General features: G+C 39.3%; 1 protein-coding gene across 3 annotated transcripts; it reads left to right on the top strand.

The window, feature by feature from the left end:
* Positions 1-188: 188 nt before the first annotated feature.
* Positions 189-27,514, top strand: pcdh10a (protocadherin 10a). Of its 3 annotated transcripts, none has more exons than XM_047365988.1 (5): positions 190-3,271; positions 4,671-4,729; positions 6,615-6,721; positions 22,048-22,208; positions 25,835-27,514. In XM_047365988.1, exons 1-5 carry the CDS (start codon positions 698-700, stop codon positions 25,886-25,888), a joined length of 2,955 nt encoding a protein of 984 aa, XP_047221944.1. In that variant the 5' UTR covers positions 190-697; the 3' UTR covers positions 25,889-27,514. The 3 variants fall into 3 exon arrangements, with proteins under 3 accessions (XP_047221942.1, XP_047221944.1, XP_047221943.1); XM_047365987.1 differs by having other exon boundaries at positions 22,048-22,425; XM_047365986.1 differs by lacking the exon at positions 25,835-27,514 and having other exon boundaries at positions 189-3,271; positions 22,048-22,795.
* Positions 27,515-27,858: the final 344 nt, after the last annotated feature.

Raw genomic sequence — 27,858 nt, 5'->3', positions numbered from 1 at the left:
AGAGGGGAGAGGAGAGGAAAAGAGAGGAAAGAGAAGCGCAGCGGCTCTTCAACTGGTTTTATTATGATGGCCCGGCGTGTGCTCTAGCTGGCATCACAGAGCCCCAATCAGGTGCCATTACACCCGATGTTTGAGGAATATCATTGGCTGCCGGGGAAAGGAGCTGTGCGCAAAACCAGCCCTGCTGCTCACACTCGCCTTCCAGAAGCAGAGATGAGAGCATCATCCGCTTTGAGGGCAGTGATTACATCGTCACATATAAAGTCTCATTGTTCGTGCGTCTTTTATAAATAGATATTTCTCAACGCTTTAAAGGTTTATTGACATTTTTTTCGACCAAAACCTGGATTTTTAAAGTTTTTATTTTTCTGACTTTTCCGTGTAGGTGGTGGTGGGGGGAGGGAATCTGTTCTGCGTACAAGGAATGTTGGCTCCAGCTTGCGAATGTGTGCGATGCACTAAAAACTCACAGAACGGGTGCAGAATTGATTAAAACCGAGAAGCTCGGATCAAATGGCTGCGCTTCTCACAGCTGAAACGACGAAATGTTCCACTGACCTGGGGCAGAGGAGGGGATTTTTAGACTCTGACAGCCTTGTTGCAGCTTGTTTTGATGTCTTTTTACTGCCAGAGAAGATTGGAAATGCCCTCATCTTTTAAGAAAAAGGAATAACACTTTTTATATTGTTCTGACTTGATGTGCACTTGGAGAGAGACAGAGGAGATGATTTGGTTTATACTCCTGCTCTCCATTCTGAATGGAGCTCTATGTCAGCTGCACTACTCCGTGCCAGAAGAGCAAGAACCTGGCACCGTGGTTGGGAATATCGCAGAAGATTTAGGCTTAGACATCACCAAACTTTCCGCTCGCCGGTTCCAGACGGTGCCAAATTCGCGGACACTTTATCTGGAGGTGAACTTGGAGAACGGCGCGCTGTTTGTAAAGGAGAAAATAGATCGGGAGAAAATCTGCAAGCAGACTATCCCGTGCCTGCTGCACCTGGAGGCGTTTTTGGAGAACCCACTGGAGCTCTTCCGCGTGGAGATTGAGGTGACGGATATCAACGACAATCCGCCCAGCTTCCCGGAGACTGACATTTCCGTGGAAATATCTGAGAGTGCCATACCCGGGACACGTTTCCCGGTGGAGAATGCCTTCGACCCCGACGTTGGCACCAACGCACTCAGCACGTATGCTATAACCAACAATAACTATTTTTACCTCGACGTACAGACGCAGAGCGACGGGACCAAATTTGCGGAGCTGGTGCTGGAGAAGCCGCTGGACAGGGAGCAGCAGGCGGTTCACCGGTATGTGCTGACGGCTGTGGACGGGGGACTCCCGCAGCGGACAGGAACGGCTCTCTTGGTCGTTAAAGTTCTGGACTCTAATGACAACGCTCCCACGTTCGATGAGTCTGTATACACGGTTAATCTGCGGGAAAACTCACCCGTGGGGACTCTAGTCATCCAGCTCAACGCCTCAGATGTAGACGAGGGACTAAACGGAGAAATAGTTTATTCCTTCAGCAGCCACAACACCCCACGGATAAAGGACTTGTTCAATATCGACGCCAGAACAGGCAGAATAGAAGTGGCGAGCGAAGTGGACTATGAAGAGAGCAATACGCACCAGATCAACGTCCAGGCGAAAGATCTGGGAGCCAACGCCGTCCCTGCGCACTGCAAAGTGCTGGTTAAACTCGTGGATGTGAATGACAACACGCCGGAGATCGGCTTCAGCACCGTAACTGAGTCTGTGAGTGAGCAAGACGCACCGGGCACCGTCATTGCCCTTTTCAGCGTCTCGGACCGAGACTCTGGTGAGAACGGTCAGATGAGCTGTGAGATCCTTGGTGACGTCCCCTTCAAGCTGAAGTCGTCGTTTAAAAACTACTACACCATTGTGACGGACGGCTTGCTGGACAGAGAGAACACGGACTCATACACCATCACTGTGGTGGCCAAAGATAAAGGTCAGCCCTCGCTGGCAACCAGCAAATCCATAAAGGTGCATGTCTCAGACGAGAACGACAACGCGCCCCGTTTTACGCAGGCTATTTATGATGTGTATGTGACTGAAAACAACGTACCTGGCGCTTTCATTCACGCAGTGAGCGCCTTGGACCCTGATATAGGACAAAATGCTCTAATTACCTACTCCATATTGGAGTGTGACATCCAAGGCATGTCTGTAGACACGTATGTCTCCATAAACCAAGACACCGGCTACCTTTACGCACTGCGCTCTTTCGATTACGAACAGCTGAAAGAGTTCAACTTCATGGTCCAGGCTAAGGACTCAGGTCCTGTCGAGCTGTTTTCTAATGCAACTGTTAACGTGATAATAGTCGACCAAAATGATAACGCCCCCAGTGTCATAGCTCCTATAGGTAAAAACGGTACAGCCAAAGAACACCTGCCGCGCTCTGCGGAACCTGGATACCTGGTCACGCGCATCGTGGCCATGGACGCAGATGATGGCGAAAACGCACGGCTGTCCTACAGCATCCTGCGGGGCAACGAGATGGGAATGTTTCGCATGGACTGGAGGACAGGAGAGCTGAGAACGGCTCGCAGGATCTCCCCTAAGCGGGACCCACAGGGCTTTTACGACCTGCTGATAGAGGTGAGAGACCACGGGCAGCCCCCTCTTTCCTCCTCCGCCAGTGTGAGCGTAATACTAGTGGACAGCGTGGTGGAGGGCCGCAGTGGGGACCGCGGCTCGGCTTCCAAGGCTAAAGAGACTTCCCTTGATCTCACTCTGATTCTCATCATTGCCCTGGGATCCGTGTCCTTTATATTCCTCCTGGCCATGATCGTGCTGGCTGTGCGTTGTCAAAAGGACAAGAAGCTCAACCTGTACACGTGCCTGCTGGCCGGCGATTGCTGCCTGTGTTGTGGCTCCTGCTGCAGCAGGCAGAGTCGCGGCAGGAAGCAGAAAAAGCTGAGCAAATCCGACATCATGCTGGTTCAGAGCACCAACGTGACCACGGGGGTTGGACCCGTCGGGCAGGTGCCAGTTGAGGAGTCTGGGGTGGGGAGCGTGGGAGGCGGGTTCGGCTCTCATCACCACCAGAACCAGAACTCCTACTGCTACCAGGTGTGTCTGACACCGGAGTCCGCCAAGACGGATCTGATGTTCCTTAAGCCGTGCAGTCCCTCCCGCAGCAACGACGCGGATCACACCAACCCCTGCGGCGCCATAGTCACCGGCTACAGTGATCAGCAACCGGACATTATATCTAACGGCAGCATTCTATCCAGTGAGGTAAGAAAGCAAATAATGTGACCTCAGGATCAACCTTACACCCATGCGTAAAATGTATTAAAAGTGTGAAAAACAGCATTTTAAACGTGTTAATCTTTCCTAACTGCGTCTGCTTTCGGTCAAAGTACGTTAAAAAAATTCAAGCAAAGTAAAAGTCTTTGAAATAAGCTCTGCTATTGACTTTGCTCAGTAGCCTTTAATCATTGGTATGCCCAATGGTGACTGGAGATGACAATTGTTAAACCTTATATGGCAATTTAGAATACAATAGACTGATGTATTAACCTTTATATACCATGCTAAAAACCCTGATTGCAAGAGGAATTTTATCTTTAGACCTATAAATCTGAAATTACTGTTTATTTAATGTGTTTTCTATTTTTAACAATATAAACTACAAGTGAGAGTGTAGATTTGGACATGGGTTTGCTTTTTACCTAAATAAAATCAGTTTAGTTTTGTGCAGCATTACAACAAAATTATTATATATTTGATCGATGTATCAGAAATAATGCAACAGCATGTTTTTGTTGGGGAAGCACATTTGATGCAGAAAAGGATACAAGCTCAGGTTTTTCCAGGGGCCTATCCATAATGGTTTTGCAAGGGCAGGCCAGATGGGGACCACTAATAATGTTGGGGTGGGCACACAGAAAACTAAAAGCCATTGTAATATGAGTTTTCTTTAGGTATATGGCTATGAAGCCACTTGAAATGTAAGTTGATAAAAAAAAAAAAGATATTTTGGAACAACCTGCCAAACATGCAACAACTATCAGGAATATCTGCAGATTTTAGATGCTCAAACTCTCCCAATCTGTGACCTATAAATGATCCTTATATGGTTTTAAAGCGGGGCCTGGAGTGAGTGACATAGATTCAAAATATTAATATATATTAAAAACTGTTGCAACAGACCAAAGCTTGTCATTTCTCCTCTAAAATTAATGCCTAAAAAGTGTTTTGACATATAAGGCTCAAGTGCCACCACTCGTGCAAACTGTTCATGGAATTGGGGGCTTTTTCTGTTGATTGCTGTGTAGCTTGAGTCAGACCAGACACATCCCTGCTCTTCTGTGTATTAAGTATTCTGTGCAGGACCCAGCACGGCAGCACCGTGAACAAAGGTTGTTCAGTTTCAGCATCAGGCGTCTCAATCATTTACGCATTCAGTCCCCTCCCTAATCTACTCCCCCCACCTCATCCCTTGCTCTCTTCTCGCCGACTCACTCACCAAGTGGATGTACACATCGTCGGTAACACACCTGGCGCCACCACAGCTTTTCCTGACTCAGTTCCACATTCTGTCATTATAGTCGTGATCTATGATTTTGCATTTGTATCATTTGCCTGTTTGGTTTTGGTTGTGATCACATGTGTGTTTCTGTGGGCTTTCCAGACTAAACACCAACGAGCAGAACTCAGCTATCTGGTGGACAGACCCAGGCGTGTCAACAGGTAGTGAATAGCACACGATGTGATGCATGCACACACATTCATCCATGTCATCGTAACCTAGTCACCATCATCCACAATCAGAGGACCTTCAACATTCAGATGGCTGTCACTGATCCACAGTTTCTTCATGACACTAAAGTTAGTATCCAATTTGAACCTTCAAAATTCAACACTTGCCCAAATGGCTATTTCTCTGCATTTAATGACTCTGGACTGACTTTAATATAATCAAGTTCAAACATTGATTACTTAGAATGGTCCAATTTGAACAATTTCATAATAAGATCATTACGTATTCTGTAGAACATAGTTTGTCTCTGTTTCAGTATTTACAAACTGAAAGTAGGGCAATTTTTAGAGACATTTTTGTTTTAGAGCTTCTTATATGGAGCTCAGCACACTGACAGGTCAAACTTTGACACAATTATTTGACGCAAATGGCTGATTATGTACAATACATTTCCGAGCTTTAAAGCTTGATTAGTTTGGTGAAAACCTAAAATAGAGTAATTTAAGGCTTTTTTATTCTTGAGAGCCCCTCATATGGTGTCCATATTGAAAACTACACCACCTAAACAGGTCAAGCTTTGCCAGAATTATTCTACACCAATGACAGATTTTATAAAAATACTGTTTGTGATTTGTGAAACCTTTATTCAGTTTGTGAAAAAATGTTTCTTTTGTTAAGGTGATGTCAGACCCACCCCTTCCTAAAAAAACAAACTTTAATTCAGTAATCTGCCATTAATGCATATACATTCTTAGGTGGACCCCATTAAAAATGGTGAAAAACCAAAAAAAGTTTTAAATGTGTGCCTTATTCCGTTTTCCCAAATACAGGTTTCATAAATCAAAAAATGTGCTATATGTACTACAAACTAAAAAAAGCATAAAATAGTGGAGTTCAACTTTCTCCATACTAAGTATTTTAGATTTCAAGCGCGAGGAGATCAAAGCTGGTCTAGATGTGTTAAATGCAGTGGAATTGAATCTGAGTGGCAAATTGGATGCTAACTTGGATGCTAACATGAACTGGAACCAACCCAAAGCATAAACAATTTAAGCTACTGCTCTGGGACTACAAAACCTACAGGGACACACCCACAAGCACCAGAACGTTTAAACAAGTCAGTTTCTTGAGTATATATATACATGTATATATAAGTGTATACATATGTGTATATGTGTGTGTATGTATGTGTATATATATATGTATTGATTTACAAGTGATGCATAAGGAGTAATCATGCAAAACAAAACTTGTGATCTTCAATATGTCAAATATTTTTTGTAAATCACTGTAGTCAGAGTGAAAAGTCTTTTTTTTTCTGAGTTAAACTGTGATGTCTATATCGTACAGCCATCTAAGCTGTTACAGTAAAGATAAATTGTTTATAGATATATAATGCCCAAAACCTTTGAACATGGATTATGTACAAAAAGGGCTATTTTTTGGATGTGGTGACTGGTGGTATTTGGGAGAGTTCTGAATCAGATTCTGCTTAGGGCCCCAAATAGCCTTCGGCTCTGAACTAAACACTACACCCATCAGTATCCACATTGTTAATTGTGGTTTTAAAAGCCTGCACGGTTCCCAACATATCCATAACATTCATCTTCAATTTGGCACAAGTTCCATAAGTGACAGAGCAGTGTCTATTAAAGCCCTAATGCTGGATTTCATTACTTGCCATGTGTAACATCCAATTTAGGCCCTTGATCGCTACCATGACCGCATTAACGTAGTGTTGACTTCTGATTCTTCCTCTCTGCCTTTTTGCCCTCTCATTTAATCCTCCTCCACACTTTCTGTTCCTTATCCTCACAACCATGTTCATTCGTCCTCTGTCTGTGCTCCCCCTTCTTTCCTCGGACCTCTTTCTAGTTCTGCATTTCAAGAAGCAGACATTGTCAGTTCTAAAGACAGTGGTCACGGCGACAGTGAACAGGGCGACAGCGACCACGACGCAACAAACCGGGGTCACTCAGCCGGTGAGTTTATCCACATCTCATAATAATTACTCTGCCATTTCTGCCATCATACACACACAAACAGACACATACACACCTCCCTGATCCGTTTCAGCATTGTGAGTTTGCGATTGTGAATAGGATAATGTGAAGTTGTTGGTGCGGATCATTGATTTTTTCATTTCCTTAATTTGCCGAATGTACGGGAAGGCCCCAAGCTCAGAGGTTGGTGCCTGGTATGAACAGGCCCCAGTTGTGTTGATTTTAATTCACAGCCGGGCAAAAGACCAGAGGGGATGAATTTGGGAGGGGGGTTTTTCTCTTTTTTATCCCTGCTTCTTCAGCAGAATAGTGCTGAAAGGACAGTGACTTGCAATGAGGCTGTGTGGGCCCCACAGCGCTTTTGTTGCACAAATCAATAGGCTCACTCAAGAGAAAATGAACCACATTAAAACTGAATTGATGTAATGAGAAGCATTTCAATCAACCCTAGAGTCAATACGTTGTACAAATTTTGATCAGCTTTTCAATCCCTACAAAAACCCCCACAGCATGATGCTGCCACCACCATATTTCATTTGGGATGGTGTGTATTCCCCCAGAGTTGCCATGGCCCTCTTTGCAACTTCTCTGATTATTGCTTTTTGGTGGACAACCATGTTATTGTAGGCTTACAGTGTTACATGCTTGCTTTTTCTGGATGATTGATCAAACTATTCTCTGTGAGATATTCAGAGCCAGTGATATTGTTTTATATCTGATAAAACAACTTCAGAAGACAGCATGTTGCAACAGATTTTATTTAGGGTGGTTACAGTAAAGAGGACTGATAACAAATGCACATTATTATTTTCTCAAAGTATTTAAAAAAACTGCACGGTGGCGCAGTTGGTAGCACTGTTGCCTTGCAGCAAGAAGGTCCTGGGTTCAATTCCCAGCCTGGGGTCTTTCTGCATGGAGTTTGCATGTTCTCCCCGTGCATGCGTGGGTTCTCACCGGGTACTCCGGCTTCCTCCCACAGTCCAAAGACATGCCTGTTAGGTTAATTGGTCTCTCTAAATTGACCTTAGGTGTATGAATGAGTGTGTGTATGGTTGTTTGTGTGTTGCCCTGCAATGGACTGGCAATCTGTCCAGGGTGTACCCTGCCTCTTGCCCATAGACTGCTGGAGATAGGCACCAGCTCCCCTGTGACCCACTATGGAATTAGTGGTAGAAAATGACTGACTGACTGACTATTTAAAAAAACGGTATTATTTTCTGTCAATGTGTTTCAATCACCCTCAGAGACCTCTAGTCATGATTCAGCTTATGAGACACACTTATTGCTTTTACATCCCCGTCTGGTTTTGTTTACAAGATAATATGTTCAGTAAGAGTTTAATAAAGCCAAAATGTCAGAATTAACTTACATTTCCCCATCCATGCTTTCACTTGGGGTTCATTTGCAGACCTTCATTCCTATCTGCCCTTACAGCATGATAGATTTATTTGCAAAAGAGGTTAGCAGATCTTATCATGAGCCTGTTCTTGTTCTCTCTAAAACTCTATTTAGTTAGTAACTGTTTATTGATCATGCCTGAGTCAGACAAAAAGCAGAGCAATACAAAATCAAATTTTATATTGAACTGCCCTTTCTTTGTGAGGGATTGTTCCACGTGGCGCGTTTAAGACCCCTGTCTGGACCGCAGTTTGCCAAATATCGTAGCGGTGCGGGGGATACAAATAGAGAGAAGATCAGATTGGTGTTGTTGGGTAGAGAATGGGTCCCTCATTAGGCTCTGCAGTGTTTGACATTATTAATGAACTGAGCCTAAATAAAGAGCTGGTATGCAGCAGTGGTGTCACTCCCTGGCCTTGCTCATAAAACAGGTTGGTAAGATCAAACTATGCGCTACTGAAATGCAGCATTGGAAAGAATCCAAGTCTCCCTCGTTATTCTTTTTTTTTTTGCAGGAAATATATATAGATATATATCTATATATCTATATGTATAACATATACAGTGTTTCTGCATCAGCTTTCAGGAAAAAAAGGTCTAAAAGGAAGTAAAGGACATAGTAAAGGACATATCACATAGTTTCAGATTTTAAGAAGAAATCTGCCCTGACATGATATTCCAAGGCATGCCCGAGACTGTATTTCAACACTTATTTAATGTGAAAAATTGTTTTAAATTCCAGTTTTCTGGCTTTTGGAGCACAGTGACAGGCTTTATCCTTCTGAACCAATAACATGTTTCTCCAGCCTTTTTCTTTATTTTTTGGCTCAGTGCTTTGCTCATTTGGCACGAGCATGGAAGTATACACAGTTGGTGCTTCGACTGTGTGTTTCATACAAGGGAAACCAACATTTGTTCCTCATGTTGGATTTAGAAGGGAACAGCTTACCACTCTACAGGAGGTAATACCACACGACTGGTATTTTGGAAAGATGGACTCTTGAGTTTCACACACTTCTGTAAACAAAACCAGACGCTGCGCGTTTGTCTCTGTGGGTGTAAAAGTATACCACTGTCTGATTTAAAGTGTAGGTGTATACCTGATACCTATATGTAACCTGCTTGTCTATGTACTTGAGTGTGTTATGTCTAAAGAAAACAAGGATATGTGATGATGTCTGTATCGCAACAGTACTCTCCTTTGAGATGGTGCTAGGAGAGGGCTTAAATGAGATAAGTGTAAGAGGAGAGAGTAGAAGGTGCTGCTTGGAACTGTGCCTGGTATATACAGTATTTCCATAATACAGACATCCCCTCTGTTAAGTTGTCTCAGAGTAATTAATTTATTCTCTTAGGGGTTATATTATTTATATTGCTTTGCAAAATCCACAATATTCAGTCCCACTGAGTTAATACTGTAGAAAAAACCATCATTGCAGTACCATCTGCACGTTTTTGGGATGTGTCTCTACCAGTTATGCACATCTAGAGATATTCTATTCTTTGCAGAATAGCTTAATTTTGGTCAAACTGGATAAAGTTTTCATGACTATCAATTTTAAGGCCTATTTGTGGTTCAGGCATGTATTCAGGTCTGATTTTGACCAGGCCATTCTTATACATAAATATGCTTTCATCTGAAAGCTTGATCTAAACCAAGGGTCTCAGAATCCAGTCTTTGAGAGCTAATGTCCTGCAATTTTAGATGTATCCCAGGCCCAACTCCAGTTAAATATTTTTCAAACAAAAAAAATATACTGTGTGTTCTCATTTCACCTGAGCACTCTCTTCCATATAGTTGATGGGGCTGGTGACAAACTACAGACTGGACGTGTTATGACAATATTTCAACCATGGTTTTCATTTTCCATACAGGCCAGTTATGGCAGTTGTGACATCCTGTTTCCTTTTTGTTGTTTTGAAGGTCTCCGGTAATATTATATATCCGATTATAACCTAAACTTACTTTAAAGATCTAAACATTTTCCAATACCTGTCTGTTGTGATACTTTGTCTTCATGATGGCAATTGTTCACATATTTTCTCTAACAAATCTCTGAAACCTTCAGAGGACTGCTGTATTTACAGTGATAAAAAATTATACATACTCTTTTTACTTTACCTGACTTTTGAAGGCCTCTAGTTATACTGGAATTAATTTTGGAGTAACAAGGGCTGAAGGTGCTCTATACTTTTAAGATTTGCATTTGTAAAACCTTTGAAAACCATGTTCCATTTTTCTTCCATTTCATAATTTTGCACTACTTTCTGTTGGGTTATCATGTCAAAAAATCAAGGGGTGGAAATGTTAAATGAAATGTTAAAAAATAAAATCTTAATAATTAGAGACTTTCTAAGTAATTATTATTTGACATTATAGGCAATTTTTTTCAATTCCAATAAATACAATTTGTGTTATGCTTAGGAACAATTTATTTCCTGACTTAATAGAATCTGGAATGGCTTTGCTTTCATGTATAAGGTGTTCATGGTTTGTCCAACCCCACAGATCCAGATGCAGTTACATTCAAATGTCTTATGGATATTATTATACTTTGCACTTTTGTAAATCAGGTGACTATGTTGGGGAAAATGTTAAATACTTCTATTTCATACTGAACTATCGTTCTGTCATTTAGTTCTTTATTCCGAAGTGTTTAACCTCTCTCTGTGTCACTTTTTACAGTCACTGCATCTTAATGGAATTTGCATTTTTAAATCTGGTACATGCAAAATATTTTTCATAACGCCTTAAGCCCCAGTCTGAATCAAAAGTCAATAAAGTAAAAACATAAAAACTATTAGGATTAAAAGGGTGCTTGCATTGCAACAGTAACTTATGTTCAACTGTTGTGTTTTATTTATCACTTCACCATAGATATCCTCTGGCATTAGATTTTAACTGTTGGGCCTTTGTGGTAACAATCATCTGTGAAGTTTACTATTTAAAGCTGTGTTCGGGGTGTAATGTGAAAAATTTTGCAAAGGAGTTTGAAGACCTTCAAATGGCACTTTACTTTGTGCGGACCAAATGTTCTCAAGCTGCCAAAATGCAAAAACCTGCATAAAAAACTCTGTAATTTCTAAAGTGACTGTATTAGAAGGCAAGCTGCAAGTATGTGCACATGCATATGCTTAAATTTATTCAACATGAATATATTCATGCTCCCATTCTCTGAGTGGAGGTACACGAGCTTGTCTGACACACACATATTCTCTTCCTGGTTTTCTGTCAGGGTCTCATCCTTCATTCTGTCTCCCTCACACGTTGGCTCCCCGTAACACTCCACTGATCAGTAATTCATTTCCAGATCCTTTGCATATCAATTATCAAAGGAGGGTTAGATGCAAGGTTTCCACATGGGAACGTGCAGCACATTCTCCCTTTTTGGTGCACCTTTGGAATATTTCAAATCAAGGGGGAAACCATTTCCAGTTGGCATATCATCAACTACACCTGTCGTAGCTTCCCGCTCGGCCGCTCGGCTGACACTTAAGAAAATAAGTCTCCTGATGTCATCTTAAATCAAAGGGACACTGCCTGTGAGGCTGGAATACCTTAAAAATGTGAGCAAATGGCTTTTTTGAAAGCTGGTATCTGAAGCGAGGCACTGCTGCATCAGGAGCCAAAGCAGTATTGATTGAGCGCTTTTCACTTCTCCACCCTGCTTTTTTTTTTTTTATTAGGTTTATTCTCATCCTGGATCTAGAAAAAGATAGCAAAAGTGAGCAAGCAAAACAGAAAAAATAGGTAGGAGATTAAACCGGAAAAGCATTAATGTGGGAGAAAAACTAAGACACCTCAAAATGTTCAATCAGCTGTGGAAGGGTTTGACCCAAGCAGGAGACTGGAGAGGATCATTATCATGACGTTTGTTTTGTTGCGAACAACAGCCGTGACAAATGGTACAATTAAATCACTGTGGTAACAGAGTATTAGATGCCTGATTATAAATTAGAAGCGCACACCGAGTTGCAGTTCCCCATATCACTGAGCTGTCAGAGGAATTTAGCAGACAGGGTTTTGACACACCCTTTTCATCTAGAGGTTAACGACAAATAATAAGCAAAGGCATAAATACTTAAGTTAAAATTATATGATTTATTACAAATGTAATTTGTGGCATTGTCAAAAGCTTGAATTATTAAGGAGAAGTCAAGGCACTTGTAAGATGCTAAATTCATCAAAGTATATTATGACTAAAATACATTTTACAAACAAATAAACCTTTATTGAAAATAATACAACTATATAAATTAGCAATAATGTGTGTGCACCTTGTACGCCAGCCAAGTTCAAGCTGTATGCATTTAGAAAGCTATGCAGATATGCAAAATATTCAGCTTTAAGAACTGTTTGATCCTGCAGGCTGCCATATATATTGGCATATTGAAAAGCAAGTGTTTGGGTCTAAACATGCGTAGAGTTAAGGGCTTTTGCAGTACAGGGTCTATCTCACCTTTAAAATATGTTTGCCGCTTTTGTTGCTTTTCATGTGCTCCTGTTTAATGTAGTGCGTGTATATTGGGATCAGTGGGGTGGAATTTATTTTCTGCTGCGTCATGAATGGGTCTGGTACCTTTCTGTAACCCCAGTGTAATTTTGTTTTTCAAATGTGAGAATTGACTAATCATCCACAAGCTATTTTCCAATCCTTTATGGGTGCTGCCAAGTGGTCAAATAAATATTAGTCAAATGAATCAGAAAGTAGATCACTTGCAATCAGGCAAGGCGACTGTGGTTCAGTAGGAAGAGTAGTGGTCTTGCAATCAGAAGGTTGTGGGTTCGATTCCAACTTCCTCCTGCTAACATTTAACCTCAAGTATGAATGTATGAGTGCAATTGGGTGAATGTGGCTCTAGTGTAAAGTGCTTTGAGTGGTCTCCATGACTGGAAAGGTCCTATATAAGTTCAGTCCATTTACCATTTATCAGTTAAAGCATTCTGCATGCAGAGGTGAGTAAAGCACACCCATAGTGTGGCATATGATTCAGAAATGTGAGAGCTGCCGCACTCATAAGTTGGGAATTTTTGACATATCCAAAACATCTTTAGCAGTCTGGCTTATCTGATTATCACACTGTGTAAGCTACAGAGACAAACATGTAGTAAGGAACTGCTGGATTAGTATTATTCTATGGCATTGTGTCTAAATACAGCTTTGGAAAAAAAAAGGCAAATTAGGTTATGACTGTCTTTGCTATTCTGTAAGTCAAAATGTAAAAAAAAAACACCTAAGAGGAAAAGGAACATTTTAGGAAACAGACTTCATTGTATTGAACCAATCAAATTTTATATCAGTGCACACCAACTTGCATTTATAAAGGAACGCCATAAAGCACACAAACCATGTATCAATAATCAATGGGCACCCTGAGCATTTTGCTCTAATGTTATAAAAGAGGAAATATTAATCAAGCTGACACTTCTACGAAAGCTGCTCTCCTGGCTCTCTTTTGGCTCAGATGCTGTGCTGCAGACACTGAAAATTATAGCTGTGAACAATTTATCTGTCTGTCATTAGTAGATATAGTGGAAGCCATCTTGCTGTGTTTTGCTCCAAGGAGGTTTCTGGTTTACTCATCACAGTTTTGCTGGCCAGGCTTCATCAGGAAGCTGTGCTACTCCCTAGTCATCCTGCGCTTTTGTCCAAATATTGACGGCTTGTGTCAGAATTCTCTCTGAAGCTGAGGAGGACAAGATAAAAAACAGAAGTATGGAGGGTGATGAAAAGTGCTTTAGGAGGGTATGAGAAAAAAAAGATTGAAAGTGGAAAAAAGAAATTAGCAGAGAGAATTAAGTGTGACAGAAAATAACATGAGACAAAGAAAGTGAAAAAAGACACAGATGGACTGATAGTTGGAGGAAGAAACAAACAGACAAACTGGATGCCAGTAAAAACCAAAATGCACAGTATACCCACAAAGTGAATATTAAGATGGGGCTGAGGTTTTTCCCTGAAATTTATTTTCCCCTCATTTTCTCGCTCCAAGTGGTTGGAGGTATGTCAGACAGCGCAATTAGTCAAATCACACCGACATGGGATTTCAGAAACATGCAGAGATATAATGTTGAAAAATGAAAGTGGAAAAAAAAGCAAAGTGCTGATTGCTTATTAGCACATAGATTGTGTTTATACTGTGCAGTTTCATTTGTATCTTCTCGTCGGAGATTGTGTGTGTGTAAAAAGAGAACAAGCAGTCCCTCTTCCTGCCTGCTGAGGTCACGATGAGAAGAGACTGCTGGCAGGGCCTGTCATTGCCAGTCACTGTTTTGGTTGTTGTTTTGCTTCCTGCCCAAGGAGGAAAAGGTGCATCACGGGGATCAACAGCCACTCGGTTTCATGTGAGCACAGCCTGTCTGTCTGTTTTTTCAAGTATATTTACATATCCTCACATTTAGGAAGTACTTTTCATGCAGCTGGGAGTTAGTTGCCAAACCTATGAGTTAATAATATTTATTTTTAAGTTTCTTTGAGTAGATTGGGGGCTTTGATGTGACATTTTCCAAGTTTGATAGAGTAGACACTGATGGATGGGGAATACATTTATACATAAATGTGACTGTAAAATACGGTCATGCCGGGGAGGTTTGTGCATGAATGGTGCCCTGGGCAAGCCCCTACTTCTGCTGTCGCATGCACAACCAAACATACACCTACGCTCCAGAAAAAGGCAAAAAAATAAAATAAAATAGGGTAAGTTATAAGGAACAGTAACAAGTAAATGACATTGATTTGATAAGAATAATTGTAGACATACAGCTTAAAATAGTTTTCAATAATAATGACGAGTCTATACCTTATTTAGTAGTGTTCTAACCTGTCTTAATCTAAGATGGCCCCAGTGAAAAGAAAACATTGAAAATATATTTTTTTGTATGTTTTCACAAATTGTGCAAAGGTTTTGTAAGTCACAGATTGTGTTTTAATCTATATTTATTTACTGTAGAATAATCTAGTTTGGATTTAACAAGGCTAAAATTTTAAACAGAGACAATCAAATGCGCTGCAGACTCCTTAAAAAGCTCCAAAATAGACTTTCAATCTTGTGCAGAATCATAAGCTGTGAACTATTCTTACAGTGATGAAAAAAGTGCTGTAGCTCTTTTAGCAACAGCTTTGCTATGTCTAGCTGCAAGTGTTTCTGCCTTCTATCGAGTTCTATGGTTTTTAGTTTTGCACCTGTGCTTAAGTCCTTATGCCGATTTGTTTCCACATTTAGAAGAACGCACACATTGCAGGTTCCAGAAAGCTTTGGCGGCACAACAGCAGAGAGATGACAGGAGGACCTGAGGTCAATGTCCTTTATGTCAGGGGGAGCACATTCATTTGTGGGAAGTCCATAAAACAGGCTAAAGGCCAAAAGCATGATGGGCATTACAGACACGCAATGATTTATATGCATCCAACCTTTAGAGATGCTATAAATATAAATCAGCCTAAAAGGTGAATCAAAGTGTATGTTGAAGGAAATGCCACTCCAACACTGAACTGGCATTTACGAAAGCTTGCCCAGAAAGCATTCACTGTGCTGATCCTCTTGGAATTGTGGAGATTGCTTTATATATATTCTCCACTTCTTCAGCCACCCCTGTTGCTTCCAATAAGCTGCATTTCTCTTGCGTTAGGTCGTGATGAAAACAAATGCACCCTATGGCAGCAAAAGCCCTGATTTGTGCTTATTGTGTTGGACTCTCAGTTGAGAGAGGGGTAAACAAGCTGAATAGACATGTGATGCTTTAAAATTTGCTAAATCAAAATGCAGTGTGTTGGGTAGAATAGAGAAGAAATCAACTGTCAGCTCTAATGAATGATAGGTTTTCTACATCTACCCTTCTTTATGCAGCTTTACTCAAGTAAATAATGGAGCAGTTTAAATTTGAATAAATAACTTAACTGACTGCACTGTTCAATGGTTAGGATTATTTGGAATGTATGTACCTGACTTTTGTGAAGTGCCTTGAGACAACATGTGTTGTGAATTGGCGCTATTTAAATAAACTGAATTGAATTTAAATACAGGTCACAGGTTCAAAGTGTTCTCCATGAATCTTGTGACATACCGTAATAAGGAAGGTATATTTTCACAGCTACATGTGTCCTAAGGTTTGTGCACGTGTTAAAGGCAACAGCCCAATATTTTCTTGTTTTCCAAAGTTTTCACACCATTTGAACCCTTTTTCATTTCTGTCACATTACAACTAAAATCTTCAATGTATTTTAATGAGATTTAATGTAGTACTGCAAATTAAAGTTGTGCATAATTGTGAAAAATGAGGAAAAACATTTTAAAAAAAGGTTTACAAATAAAACTGCATCAATTGTGCATGTGTATTCAGCCCTCTTTACTCTGATACCCTAAACAATGTCAACCAATTGCTTTCAGAAACAACCTAACTAGTAGTTAAAGATCACCAACGTGTAATATAGAAAACCACACTGTAGTAATTTAATCTGTGCATAAATCTAGCTTTTAGATGAAGGCTTTAAATGTTTTTTAGAAAATGTTAGTGAGCAAACATTGGGAATACCAACACACCAGACAGGCATAAAGTGTGGAAGAAATGTAAAGCAGGGCTAGGTTATAAAACAATATCCCAGACTTTAAACAGATCACAGAACATACCATGCCCACTGTAAAACATGTTGGAGACAGCCTCATGGTGTGGACATTTTTTTTCTCATTAGCAGGAACAGAGAAGCTGTTCAGGGCAATCCTTGAGGAAAATCCGTTAGCGGCTGCAAAAGACATGAGGTCCAGGTGGAGGTTCACCTTACACAAAGACAAATACCCTTAACACATAGCAGAAGCTACAATGAAATAGTTTAGATCAGAGGTGTCCAACATTTCAACCTGGAAAGACTCACAAAGAGAAGACATTGATGCAATTAGAAAAGTTTATTAGTGAATGTTTATTTCTTTGGCGCTCGGACCCCAGTGGAAGATGTGAATACTGAGAATGACATGGGCTTGAAAGAACATCTTAGGGTTAGATTTAGAGATGTCTTCCCCCCTGAGATCCGATCCTGGTGGTGGAGTGGAGGCCTGAGGAGATTTGGAAGGAGTTTGAAAGCCAAATGGTGGAGATGGCGTGGAGGAGGGTCAAAGTTCAGCTGCAAAATGGATGAAGATCTTTTAAAGCAGAGCCTTGAAGGATGATTGGCCGGGGAGAAATGCAGACTTGACGCTGATTGGTGGAACAGAGGAGCATGGAGGAGTAATTAGATTAAGCTGGAGGTGATGGTGAGTCTTCCATGTTGAATTTTCATTTAAACTCCATTAGTCCTCAACTCCTGGTGTCCTGCAGGTTTGAGTTGTGTCCAAGATAAAACACAGCTGTTTCCCATGGTTAAATTACCTCTTCAGTATGTCACCTGGGCCTGCAGAGACCTGCTAATGAAACAACAATTTGATTAATATACAATGAATCAGGGCAACATCTAAAACATGCAAGACACACTTGTTGTCCTTGAGGACTGACTTGGGACACCACTGGTTAAGATTAAAACATATTCAAAATGTTACAATGGACGAGTCAAGTCCAGACCTAGATACATCTGAGAATCTGTGGCAATCTGTTTTAGCTGTAATTGTAGGAACTATGTGTTGATATGGGGGTTCTGGATACAAATTACTTTCCCACTTGACATAGTTTTTTTTTTTTTTTTACAAATAATAAAGACCTTCTATCCTTTTCATTTCACGTCACAATTATCTACTGCTTTGTGTTTGTCCAGTCTATAAAATCCAAGTGAAATGCTTTATTTTTTGTTGTTATGATGTGAAAAAAGTTGGAAAAGTCCAATGAGAATAAATAATTTAGCAAGGCACTGAAAATAGATTTTGGAAAATTTAAGGTTTATGGAAAGTATCAATGTAAGATAGGATAAAACTTCTCAAATGCACGCATTTGTTCATTCATCTAAATCAAAATCTTTAGTGTCTCTGCCCACGTCTGTTTAACCCTTCTCTGGTCTCCATCTGTTTTTATTTGACCATTACTCTTTCCATCTGTGACTGCTCGGGTCTCCCTTCTTTTTTCTTTATTGGTCCTGCTGAGTTGTTGGCATTTTCCCGGCTGTCGTGTGTGTCTGTGAAATCTATGGCTCCCTGAGCCCGTTTGGCCCTTGTTGCCTGTGAGCCGTGTGTCTTCACTGGTCCTCTGTCCACCGTGCAGTCTTATTGTCTTTCTTGCAGTCAGTAGGGGCTTCAATTAGTAGCCTCAAACATTTGATTCACACCAAGTATACAAACAGAAAACAGAGTCATTCACAGTGGCAGTTCTTTGACCATGTGATGGAACATAAAAGGGTGGGGATTTAAATGTTTGTTGAAAAAGTTTAAAATTAGTATGATCCTCTAAATGTCAGTGAGTTAAGTCAAAGTTATAAATATTTATTGTTTTTATGTGTTGTAATTGGCCTGATGAAATTCCTTTCTGAGGTTTTTAAGACAATGTTGCTTTGTTTTTGATTTCTTCTGTCTTTAATATTTAAGTTTGTCCTTAGATAATAGAAAGAATAAAAATATTTTGATAACTAGATTTTTTTAATTGGTTTGTAAAGGAGGTAACAATGTTTTTACCCAATTCCTGATTAATATCTACAGATATTTGTTCTCTAGATAAAGTCTTAGAGGCAAAATATAGGGTAAAAGAAGTTTCCAAAATGTCTGCTGTATCACTTGGATGGGTTTATTGTTCTGAGCACATCATGATAGGACAACTCCACACTCTTTTAGTTTGAAGCTTGTTAAATTGGTGTCAGACAGAAGGGCATGTCTGAAATACACAGACCAGTAGAGCAGTGTCATCCAATCTGGCATAAGAAACAAAACAAAACAGAAAAATGAGACAATGTGCATAATCAGCGTTACTGAGCAGTGTGAATGTCCTATGTATTCTTTCACTGTAAATTTTAATAATACATTTCTTTATGGGGAAATTCTTTTTAGAGAAATTATCTTTATCATCACCAACTTATACAGTTCTAAATAGTTCTAAAACAAGTATTTTTTAAATGTTTGTAATGGTGAGAATATGTGATTATCTATGTCTACATACATTTGCCCATTCCTGTAAAAAGTGAACTGATTGTTTCTGTGACAGAAAATGTTAGTACAAACACACAGAGGATTGAGTGAGGTCCTCTATGCAGAAAAACTAGGTCCTTACTGACCACAAACAATATATGTTTCACCTTTTGCCCCAGAATAATGAAATGAATCAGATCCAGTATTCTGAGAATATCACCATCATTTTTGGCAACTGTCTGCTCTCTTGTATTTGACTTTTTTCTTTCAGAATTCTCCTTTTTTTTACATGGGCTGCATGGCGGCAGAGTTGTTAGTACTGTTGCTTTGCCAATGACCACTGTAGTAAATAAATGTCTCTCAACTTAGAAACTAAAGTTGAAAAGCTGCCTTATAACTATGAATAATGTCAACTTTTAGATTTTCATTGGCTCAGTTCTGACAAGCAAGGTCATTAAGAGCTTTATAACAAAATAAAAGGAATTTAAAATTAATCCTAAAATGTACTGCCAACCAATGTGAGGAGGCTAAAATAGGGGAAATAGGATTTTCTTGTACCTGTTAAGAGACGTGCAGCAGCATTCTGTACCCTCTAAAGCTGGGAAATGCACTAATCACTGAGACCCTTATAGAGTGTATTACAGTAATATAGATGTGTGGTTACAAAGGCATGGATTACTGTTTCAAAATGCTGATTTAAAAGGATATATTTTACTTTTGCTAACTGGCTCAAGTGGAAAAAGCTGGATTTTACAACAGCTTTAATTTGAGTTTCAAACTTAAGTCCAGCGTCCATTTTAACCCCTACATTTGTAATAATAGGCCCGACATACTGGGCCAAGAAGCCAACATCAGTCAAGGAATCTTCATTGGAACTACCAAAAACCACCACCTCTGTCTTTTCTTCATTAAGTTTTAAGAAAATTAGGGCCATCCAGGCTTTCAAGTCTTCAAAGCATAAACACAGAGACCAGAGAGGTGGAGTCAGTTTTAATTAGCTGGACACAAATCTGCGTGTGAATGAAAATAAATCCCATAATTCTTTAAATAGAGTCAAGAGGGAGTAGGTACAACATGAAGAGGGGAGGGCCCAAAACGTAGCTCTTCTAAAAACTTTTAGAAGAGCTGACTCTGTGCTGTGAAAATATTTAAAACCAGACTGTAAAACCTCTAAAATACCATTAGTTGATTATAGACTACCTTCTCGGGGTGTTTTGAAAGGAACAGTAGTTTAGAGATAGGACTATAGTTTACCAGAACAGCAGGATCCAAGATAGGTTTCTTAATTAGAGGCTAGACAACTGCTTGTTCAGATTTTCAGGAACTACACCTGAAGAAAAACTGCTGTTCACAAGAGCAAGGACTGAAGGACCTACTGTAAGAAAAACATCTTTAAATAACTGAGGTGGAATAGCATCATCCAGAGAACCTGTTGGCATTAAATGACTAACCACCTCCTGCAAAGACAGCAAGGTCACAGATTCAAAGCTGTGGAAAACAACAGAATAAGGCACAAAGACTGAGGGGTCATGAGCGGAGGGTATGATCTGGGTCCTAAGAGAAGTGACTTTGTCAACAAAAAAGTGTTAAAAGCTTTCATATACAGCAGGTGATGTCTCAATACAGCTTCTATGTGGAGCATTTAGAACAAAGTCAATGGTTTTAAATAAAACAGAAGGATTGTGACTGTTCGATACAATTTCATTTGGCAGGTGTTTTCTTTTGGTGTCTTTCACAGTCTTTTGGTATCGGTGCCAGCATTCCTTTAATATTTGGAGTGACACTTGTAATATGTACCTCCTCAACCTCCTTAACTCCTGACAGTGTTGCTGTAGGACTGATTGTGGATGCAACTTCCAGTAAGACAACAGAAGGGGTAGTAAACCAGTTTCTTTAGGTAGCTATATTTGAATGAAAATAAACTAGCAATGTCAACATAAAATACGTATAAAAACCTCTTTATAAATGGAATAAGAAGCAAATGATTGGAAGCATTGATCAAGCAATATTTTGTTTTTCTCTAGATTTTACACCTTAAACTTTTTTTATACTTTTTATTGCACAGTTCTTAATTTCCAGTATTGTAGAGAATTTTTAAAAAACAGGAAAACTAAAATCTCTGAGGTCTCTATTATTGTCACTGGTGTATGTCTATTATTCTCTATTTTTCAGTTTGCCTGTTCTCTTAATATTCTTTAACAATGCTCCTCCACATTCATGACCCTGTGTTCCATTATGTCATTTCAGATGTTTATTTGATATCTTTTTGTAGATATTATTTTTTTTTTTTCTTGGCTGTAACATGTCAGTTACAGTCTGTCATTTTCTCTAAAGATGATTGACAGTGTGGCATTAAACAACTGAATATTTTATTTACTTTTGTGCCACATTTCTTGCAGTGATTTGTTTTTTTAGGATTATTAAATAAGAATTCCTGTTTCGTCTCTTGGTGTTTCATAATCAAGTGAGTGTTGAAGGATGACAGATGAGAGGGGGGGTGAGGGTGCTAATGTGCTTTCGTAACCTCACATCACTTTGGTTATTTACTTCTAAATGAAGGGGGTGAGGAGAAAAGCAAACAATGCTTCTCATCGGTTCTGGCTTTGTTTCTGAATAGCTATTGCTGCACATGTCCTGCTTTTGACACTGGCGAAAGATCGTTAACTTATGCTGCTTCTTGCTGCATCTTCATTTCATCTCAATTTCAGTCTGGCTTTTATCCAATCCAAATATCTGCACTCTTTCGTTTTTCATGGGCCCCCTTGTTTTCTTCTTCCATTTATTATTTCTTAAGCCTCAATGCAGATTTATAACAAATACTCTTTACGTGCTTTGCTTTCACTAGGACCAACCTGTTTGAATCTTCTCTGCAGGTGCTGACCTGTTCTCCAACTGCACAGAGGAGTGTAAGGCCCTGGGTCACTCTGACCGCTGCTGGATGCCGTCCTTTGTGCCATCAGATGGGCGCCAAGGACCGGACTACCGCAGCAATCTGCACGTTCCCGGCATGGACGCCACACTACCCGACACTGAGGTACCCTGCTCCGTCAACCTCTCCGACCACCTCACCATGATCTCTTCCACCGCCTCGTCCAACGATAGGTCATTCTCCACCTTTGGCAAGGATGGCCAAAGATCACAGTCACACCACAGCCTTCAAAATCACCTCCATCAGCAACAGTACAGCTCCAGCACGCTAGAGAGGAAAGAATATGATAGGGGGACCCTACCGTACAAACCAACCTTTCTCTGTGAGTATCAGTATGAAACCTCGCTGGGACCCTATGACTTCGGTCTGGTCCAGTACAGAAACTAAAGGAGGGGACGATGAATCTCTTGATTCTGATTTGGACTTTTTATGTATTTTATCAACTTTAATTTCTTCTGTTTTAAAGGAGTTCAAGAATATGGCTTTATATTTTGTTGTATTTTGTCTCAGTAATTTTTTTTGTGATTTATGATTTATCTTTTTTCAAGTGTAAAATGTTTTATTTGCTTATCCCCGTTCTCCAAAACCTACATAAATTTTTAACCTAACCTAACCCTTCCATAACACCTAAATGCTGCCTGTAAACATGGGACTTATTTTAAAATAAACAAAAATAAATTTGACTCATGCTATTCTGCTGTGGGCACATTTGTTTAGTTTTGTTTTTCTCTAAATTATCCCTCCTTTTAAAATCCTTCCTATCTGATGCTCATATCTGTAAAGGTCACCAACACTTGCATGAATCATGTACAAAATACACACTGACATACAGGATAATCTCAATAAGTTACAATATCATTAAAAAGTTATTTATTTCAGTAATGAAACTCTAGAGCTGAAACTCATCTCAATTCAAAGAGGGATATATTTCAAGCATTTATTTAGGTTAATGATCATGGTTTACAGATAATGAAAATTCAAAATTTTGTTTCTCAGAAAAGTAGAATATATAGTACATGTACTGTACAGCATATGACGTATATGGTTGGAACTTCTTTTAAATGAAATATTGCACCCATTGTAGTGATGCATGGCAGTGATAAGCCTGTGGCTCTACTGATTTAGGGAAGCCTAGGTTGCTTTAATAGCATCGGGTGTCTCTCATCTTCCTCTTGACACTACTTTACAGATTCTGAATGAGGCTTTGGTCAGGTTGGCCAGTCAAGCACAGTGATACAATGGTCATTAAAGCAATTCTCTGTATTCTTGGCAGTGCCAGGTCCAGCTGCAAAGTGAAATCAGCCTTTCCATTAAACTTGTGAGCAGAGGGGAGTTTTAAGTGCTGGAAAACTTCCTTGTTGTTATCTGCACTGACGTTTTACCTATTAAAACACAGTAGACCAACACTAGCAGATGACACTGATCACCAAATTGCCACTGAGTGTGAAAACTTCACACTGGACGTGGATTCTTGGCCTCAATGTAAAATATTATTTTCTTCTTTAAGAAGAATAAATGGTAGAGTTTTTAGCACTGCTGCTTTGCAGCAAGAAGGCCTTGTGACAAGAGCCTTTCTGCTTGGAGAGTGCATTTTCTCTCTGTGTGTAGGTAGGTTCTGTCCATGTGTTCTGGGTTTCTCCCATAATCCAAAGATAATGCACATTATGTCAATTGCCCTTTCAAAACTGCTCTTAGGTCTCAGTGATACCCTGTGATGGACTGACAACCTGTTCAGTTTATTGCCTATTGACTCCTAGAGAAAGGCACCAACCCCCTTTGCCTGGAATGATTAAGTCGGTATAGAAAATTAATGGATAAAAAGAGAACTTTGGACCACTGAGCAACCGTCCAAGATAACCCCCTGCTGATGTTGCCTCTAGCTTAACACATATAGATGCAACAGCTGTACCCCATGTCCTGGATACATCTGTGTGTGGTGGCTTTTGCAGCCATGACTGCAGCCTCAGTCTATGCCTTGTGGATATCCCACAAATTCTTGAATGGACTTTATTTCACAATTATTCAAAGACTTCAGAATTCCCTGAGACTTGTGCAACTCTTCAGTGTCGCCTTCCAATAATATGCTAGAAAATGTTTTGAACAGCCTGCTTGTTTAGAAATTTGCTTTTTGTCACTTGCCCTTCAGAGGTGTCAGTATCTGTGTGCAGGACTAGTGTAGGCTATAACATGTTCATAACATAGCATTTCTATTAACATCACTTTTATTGGTCTCATGTAATATTTTAATTTTTAGGGTAACTGAAAATAAACTTTCAATTTACTGTAAGCCATAATCATCAACATGAGCAGAAAATTAACTGAAATAAATGTTTGAATTATATTGCACTGTGTGTAATTAATGAGTTTCAAGTGTTGGACTGGACTACTCAAATATGATTCTCATTTATTGAGATGGATCTGTACTTGCAACTGAACACTTGAATTTGACTGAACACAAAGAAAAGGAAGTGCAAGACAGATTACCTTATAATGTAGATGTCATCTTTCCTCCATTTTCCATCAACATTTTTGAGCATTTTTGAGCATTCTGACTTCCCTACTGAATAGCTCAAGAGATGAAAGGCACAACCCACGCTTTTTCTTCTTTACAAGGAGTAAGTCTATTTTGCTCTGAAAAGCAGCCCAAGTGTCTAAACTTGCTTACTTATGGATGGATCAATACCTGACATAAAGAGGGATGGTGAGGAAGATTTTACACCACGGGTTCAAGATTTTCCAGTTAGAAAAGTTTTACTATTTTTTTTCCATAGTTGGAAATAAGCACAGTATAAAGTGGCTTTACCTTTCCCAGGAAAAAATTGTGATTTCTCATTGGAATAAAAATGTGAATTTCCATATACAAAAAAGCGAATGGAAAAAAAAAAGCAGTTGGGCAGTATGTTTCAAGCTGCCCTCAATTTCTTTCAAAGTTCCCACATTACATGAATATTCTATTAGCTCCAAAGTAGAGAATGGATTTGATACACACATTCAATGGGGAAGTCGTTTCCAGTCAACTTAACACCATGTAATCCACCTTCATCCATGATACTGCATCCTGGCTGTGGGCTGTTTCTCAGGTAAATGATTTGCACAAAAACCTGTTTTCTTTTTTGTGACTTAGCAGAGACAAGCAATCCTCATCTTGCACATCAGGTTGTGTGAAAAGTAATTGGTATTTAGCATTTAGGTTTAATGGTCTTTTTTGCTAAAAATATAATTGTCTTCTGCTCATGACATCTGCGTTGAACGTGGTCCAAAATTTCTTAAATTTTTCTGACCTCATGAGTAAAAGGCAGTCCCAATCAACTAAAACAGAGCCTCTATGAACCATAGGTGTCATGTTTTGCATTTACAAATAGCTGTGAACACTACTGAGACAATCCTCTGATCATCAGGATTGCACTGTGAAAGAATTAATAATGTTTAATGACCATTTATTGATAATTAATGAAGCCATTAGAGCTCTTTGTGTCTGTTATGCATGCATTAAGCAGTCACAAGAGTTTGACAATTTATCCTCACTGATGGACATGTTTTCACTCCACTTCCAAATTAGCTTTACAGTAGTATGCTGTAAAGACCAGTGATTAGGGTGTATAAATAACTTCACAAGGTCCTTTGTGGCATGTATCCTTCAAAAAACGTTGATCGTGCCACTAAAAAACCTCAAGAGAAAAAAAAAAAAGGTTTAATTTGTCTTAACGAATGTGTGTTCTCTTTCTTTTCAGCCCGCAAAAGGATTTGCTAGCTCATTCCACGTAGACCTGTCGGAGACAGCGTGAATTTATGTACTACACCATCAACACTGATGCTAAAGACAGTGAAACAAAACTATAACAAATGGCAACCTGGACGACAGCAACCATGGCTATACTTTATTTTCTCCCTGTGACGAACTGTAATGGAACCTTGGCGGAGGCGGAGGAAGAAAAAAAGGAGAAATAATTACTGAGTAGCTGTAAACCTCTTGATACCCAAGGAGCAATTCAAGGCCTTATTTCTCTCAGCAGGACTGAGACTGGCATGAAACTCTTGACCACATGAAGATTCTAATGGTATAAGATTACAGAGTGAATGAATTGAAATATTAAAGTGAGTAAGACAAAGGGGGACTAATTAAATTAGAGAGGTGTTATTTCCACCCCTGCCTGAGAGGGGATTAGCCTCTAGAAATTTGTGTGTGCCTGTTTACATCGAGAGAAAATGTCTCTGTACAAACTTCAACCAATGTCACACTGAACCCTTTAGCTATTTCTATGATCACCACTAAGCCAGCTGTACAGAGACTGTTTTGGGGGGGAAAGGAGACTGACAATAAGAGACTGAGCGAGCAGAAGAAGCGAGAAAAGGAGCGAAGGAGTAGGTAATGTACAGGAATAAAAAAAAAGCTAACAAGTGCAGTACAATAGATTCTGTATCTCCAGTTTCTTGACTTGTCTTTATATACCTTCTCTTTTTTTGTTTCTGTTCTTCTTTCTGTGTGGTTCAAGTGTGCAGACTCTAGAATATTCAAACTCACAGTTCCAGACAGGCACTTGTGGTCCAAAGTTGGGTTCAGTCCTTTTTCAAGCTTCGCTAGCCACTTCAGGAAGGAGATTTGGACGAATCACTGTGTTAATGTTGAATCTCATTTTTGAGTTTAGAAATAAAGTATCAGAAAATGAATGTTTCACGTTTGTTCATACTTTTAAAATGCTTTTTATTGTTTCTTCAGTTCCTTCCTGAGCTGACAGCAAAGCAAGTGTAATGACCCATCACAGGGATTAGTTCTCCTGATGCCATTGGCCTATAAAAAATCAATCAGACACACTCAGTGGTTTTTATCATGTGTGCAAAGTGTTTACTGTACTATTTTGAAAGCTTATAAATTAATATAAATCTATATATATATACATAAAACTATATATATATATATACACAATATACTTTTTCTGAAAACTGTGTAACCATTGATTAGTTTTTACACTTCATTATGTCTCTCAATCTAATAATACAAAGTGCTACAAAATCAAGACGTGTATTGTTTTATTTAAAGGAGTGCTTAGCCTCAAAAGCTAAATGCTACACCAACCAACAGTTAAGTTAATGTTTTTATTTGAATGTTACTTTTACCGTTTACATATGCCAGGCCTTGTTGTGTGCTGCAAAGACACCGTTTAAATTGTTATGACCTGTATTGTATTTTTCCTAGCAGAATATTTGATGATGTACAGGATGGGAAACTGTCACAATCCAGCAAGATTTCAAACACTTTACAATCATATGAGTAAAACATAAGCATAACACAGAAACAGATTAAACATATCGATGAATATTGCACATACATGCAAATACACACATATAAACACACACACAATCACATAGACACAGGTATAGTGGTGATAAATAAACAGTGTTATTAAAATTTTCTTAAGTGTGTTTTCTTGTGTTCATCTTGAAAAGGTGTCATGTATTGTTCACCAGGTTTACAATTACAGATTAGAATCCTGTTTGGATTCTAATGGCTATGTGGCTTTTTTCAAAATTTTATTTATTTATTTATTTTTTTCTGAATTCCACGTTTTGCAGATAACAAACATTTTTCACCTAAAATGTATACAATTCTATAGTGAATGAATAGAATTTCAATTAAAACAGTAGAAAGTAATTTAAAATTTGTAAAGTATACAACATAGATCCCTTTTCACATTCAATACCAGTTAAGTTTTATACACTTTCTCATTTAATGGTTTTCTTTATGTTTTATTGACAT

The sequence above is a fragment of the Girardinichthys multiradiatus genome, chromosome 5, assembly GCF_021462225.1.
Source record: "Girardinichthys multiradiatus isolate DD_20200921_A chromosome 5, DD_fGirMul_XY1, whole genome shotgun sequence".
Taxonomy (NCBI): Eukaryota; Metazoa; Chordata; class Actinopteri; order Cyprinodontiformes; family Goodeidae; genus Girardinichthys; species Girardinichthys multiradiatus.
Note: the sequence above shows the minus strand (reverse complement) of the source record. Positions and strands in the feature narration are given on the sequence as shown.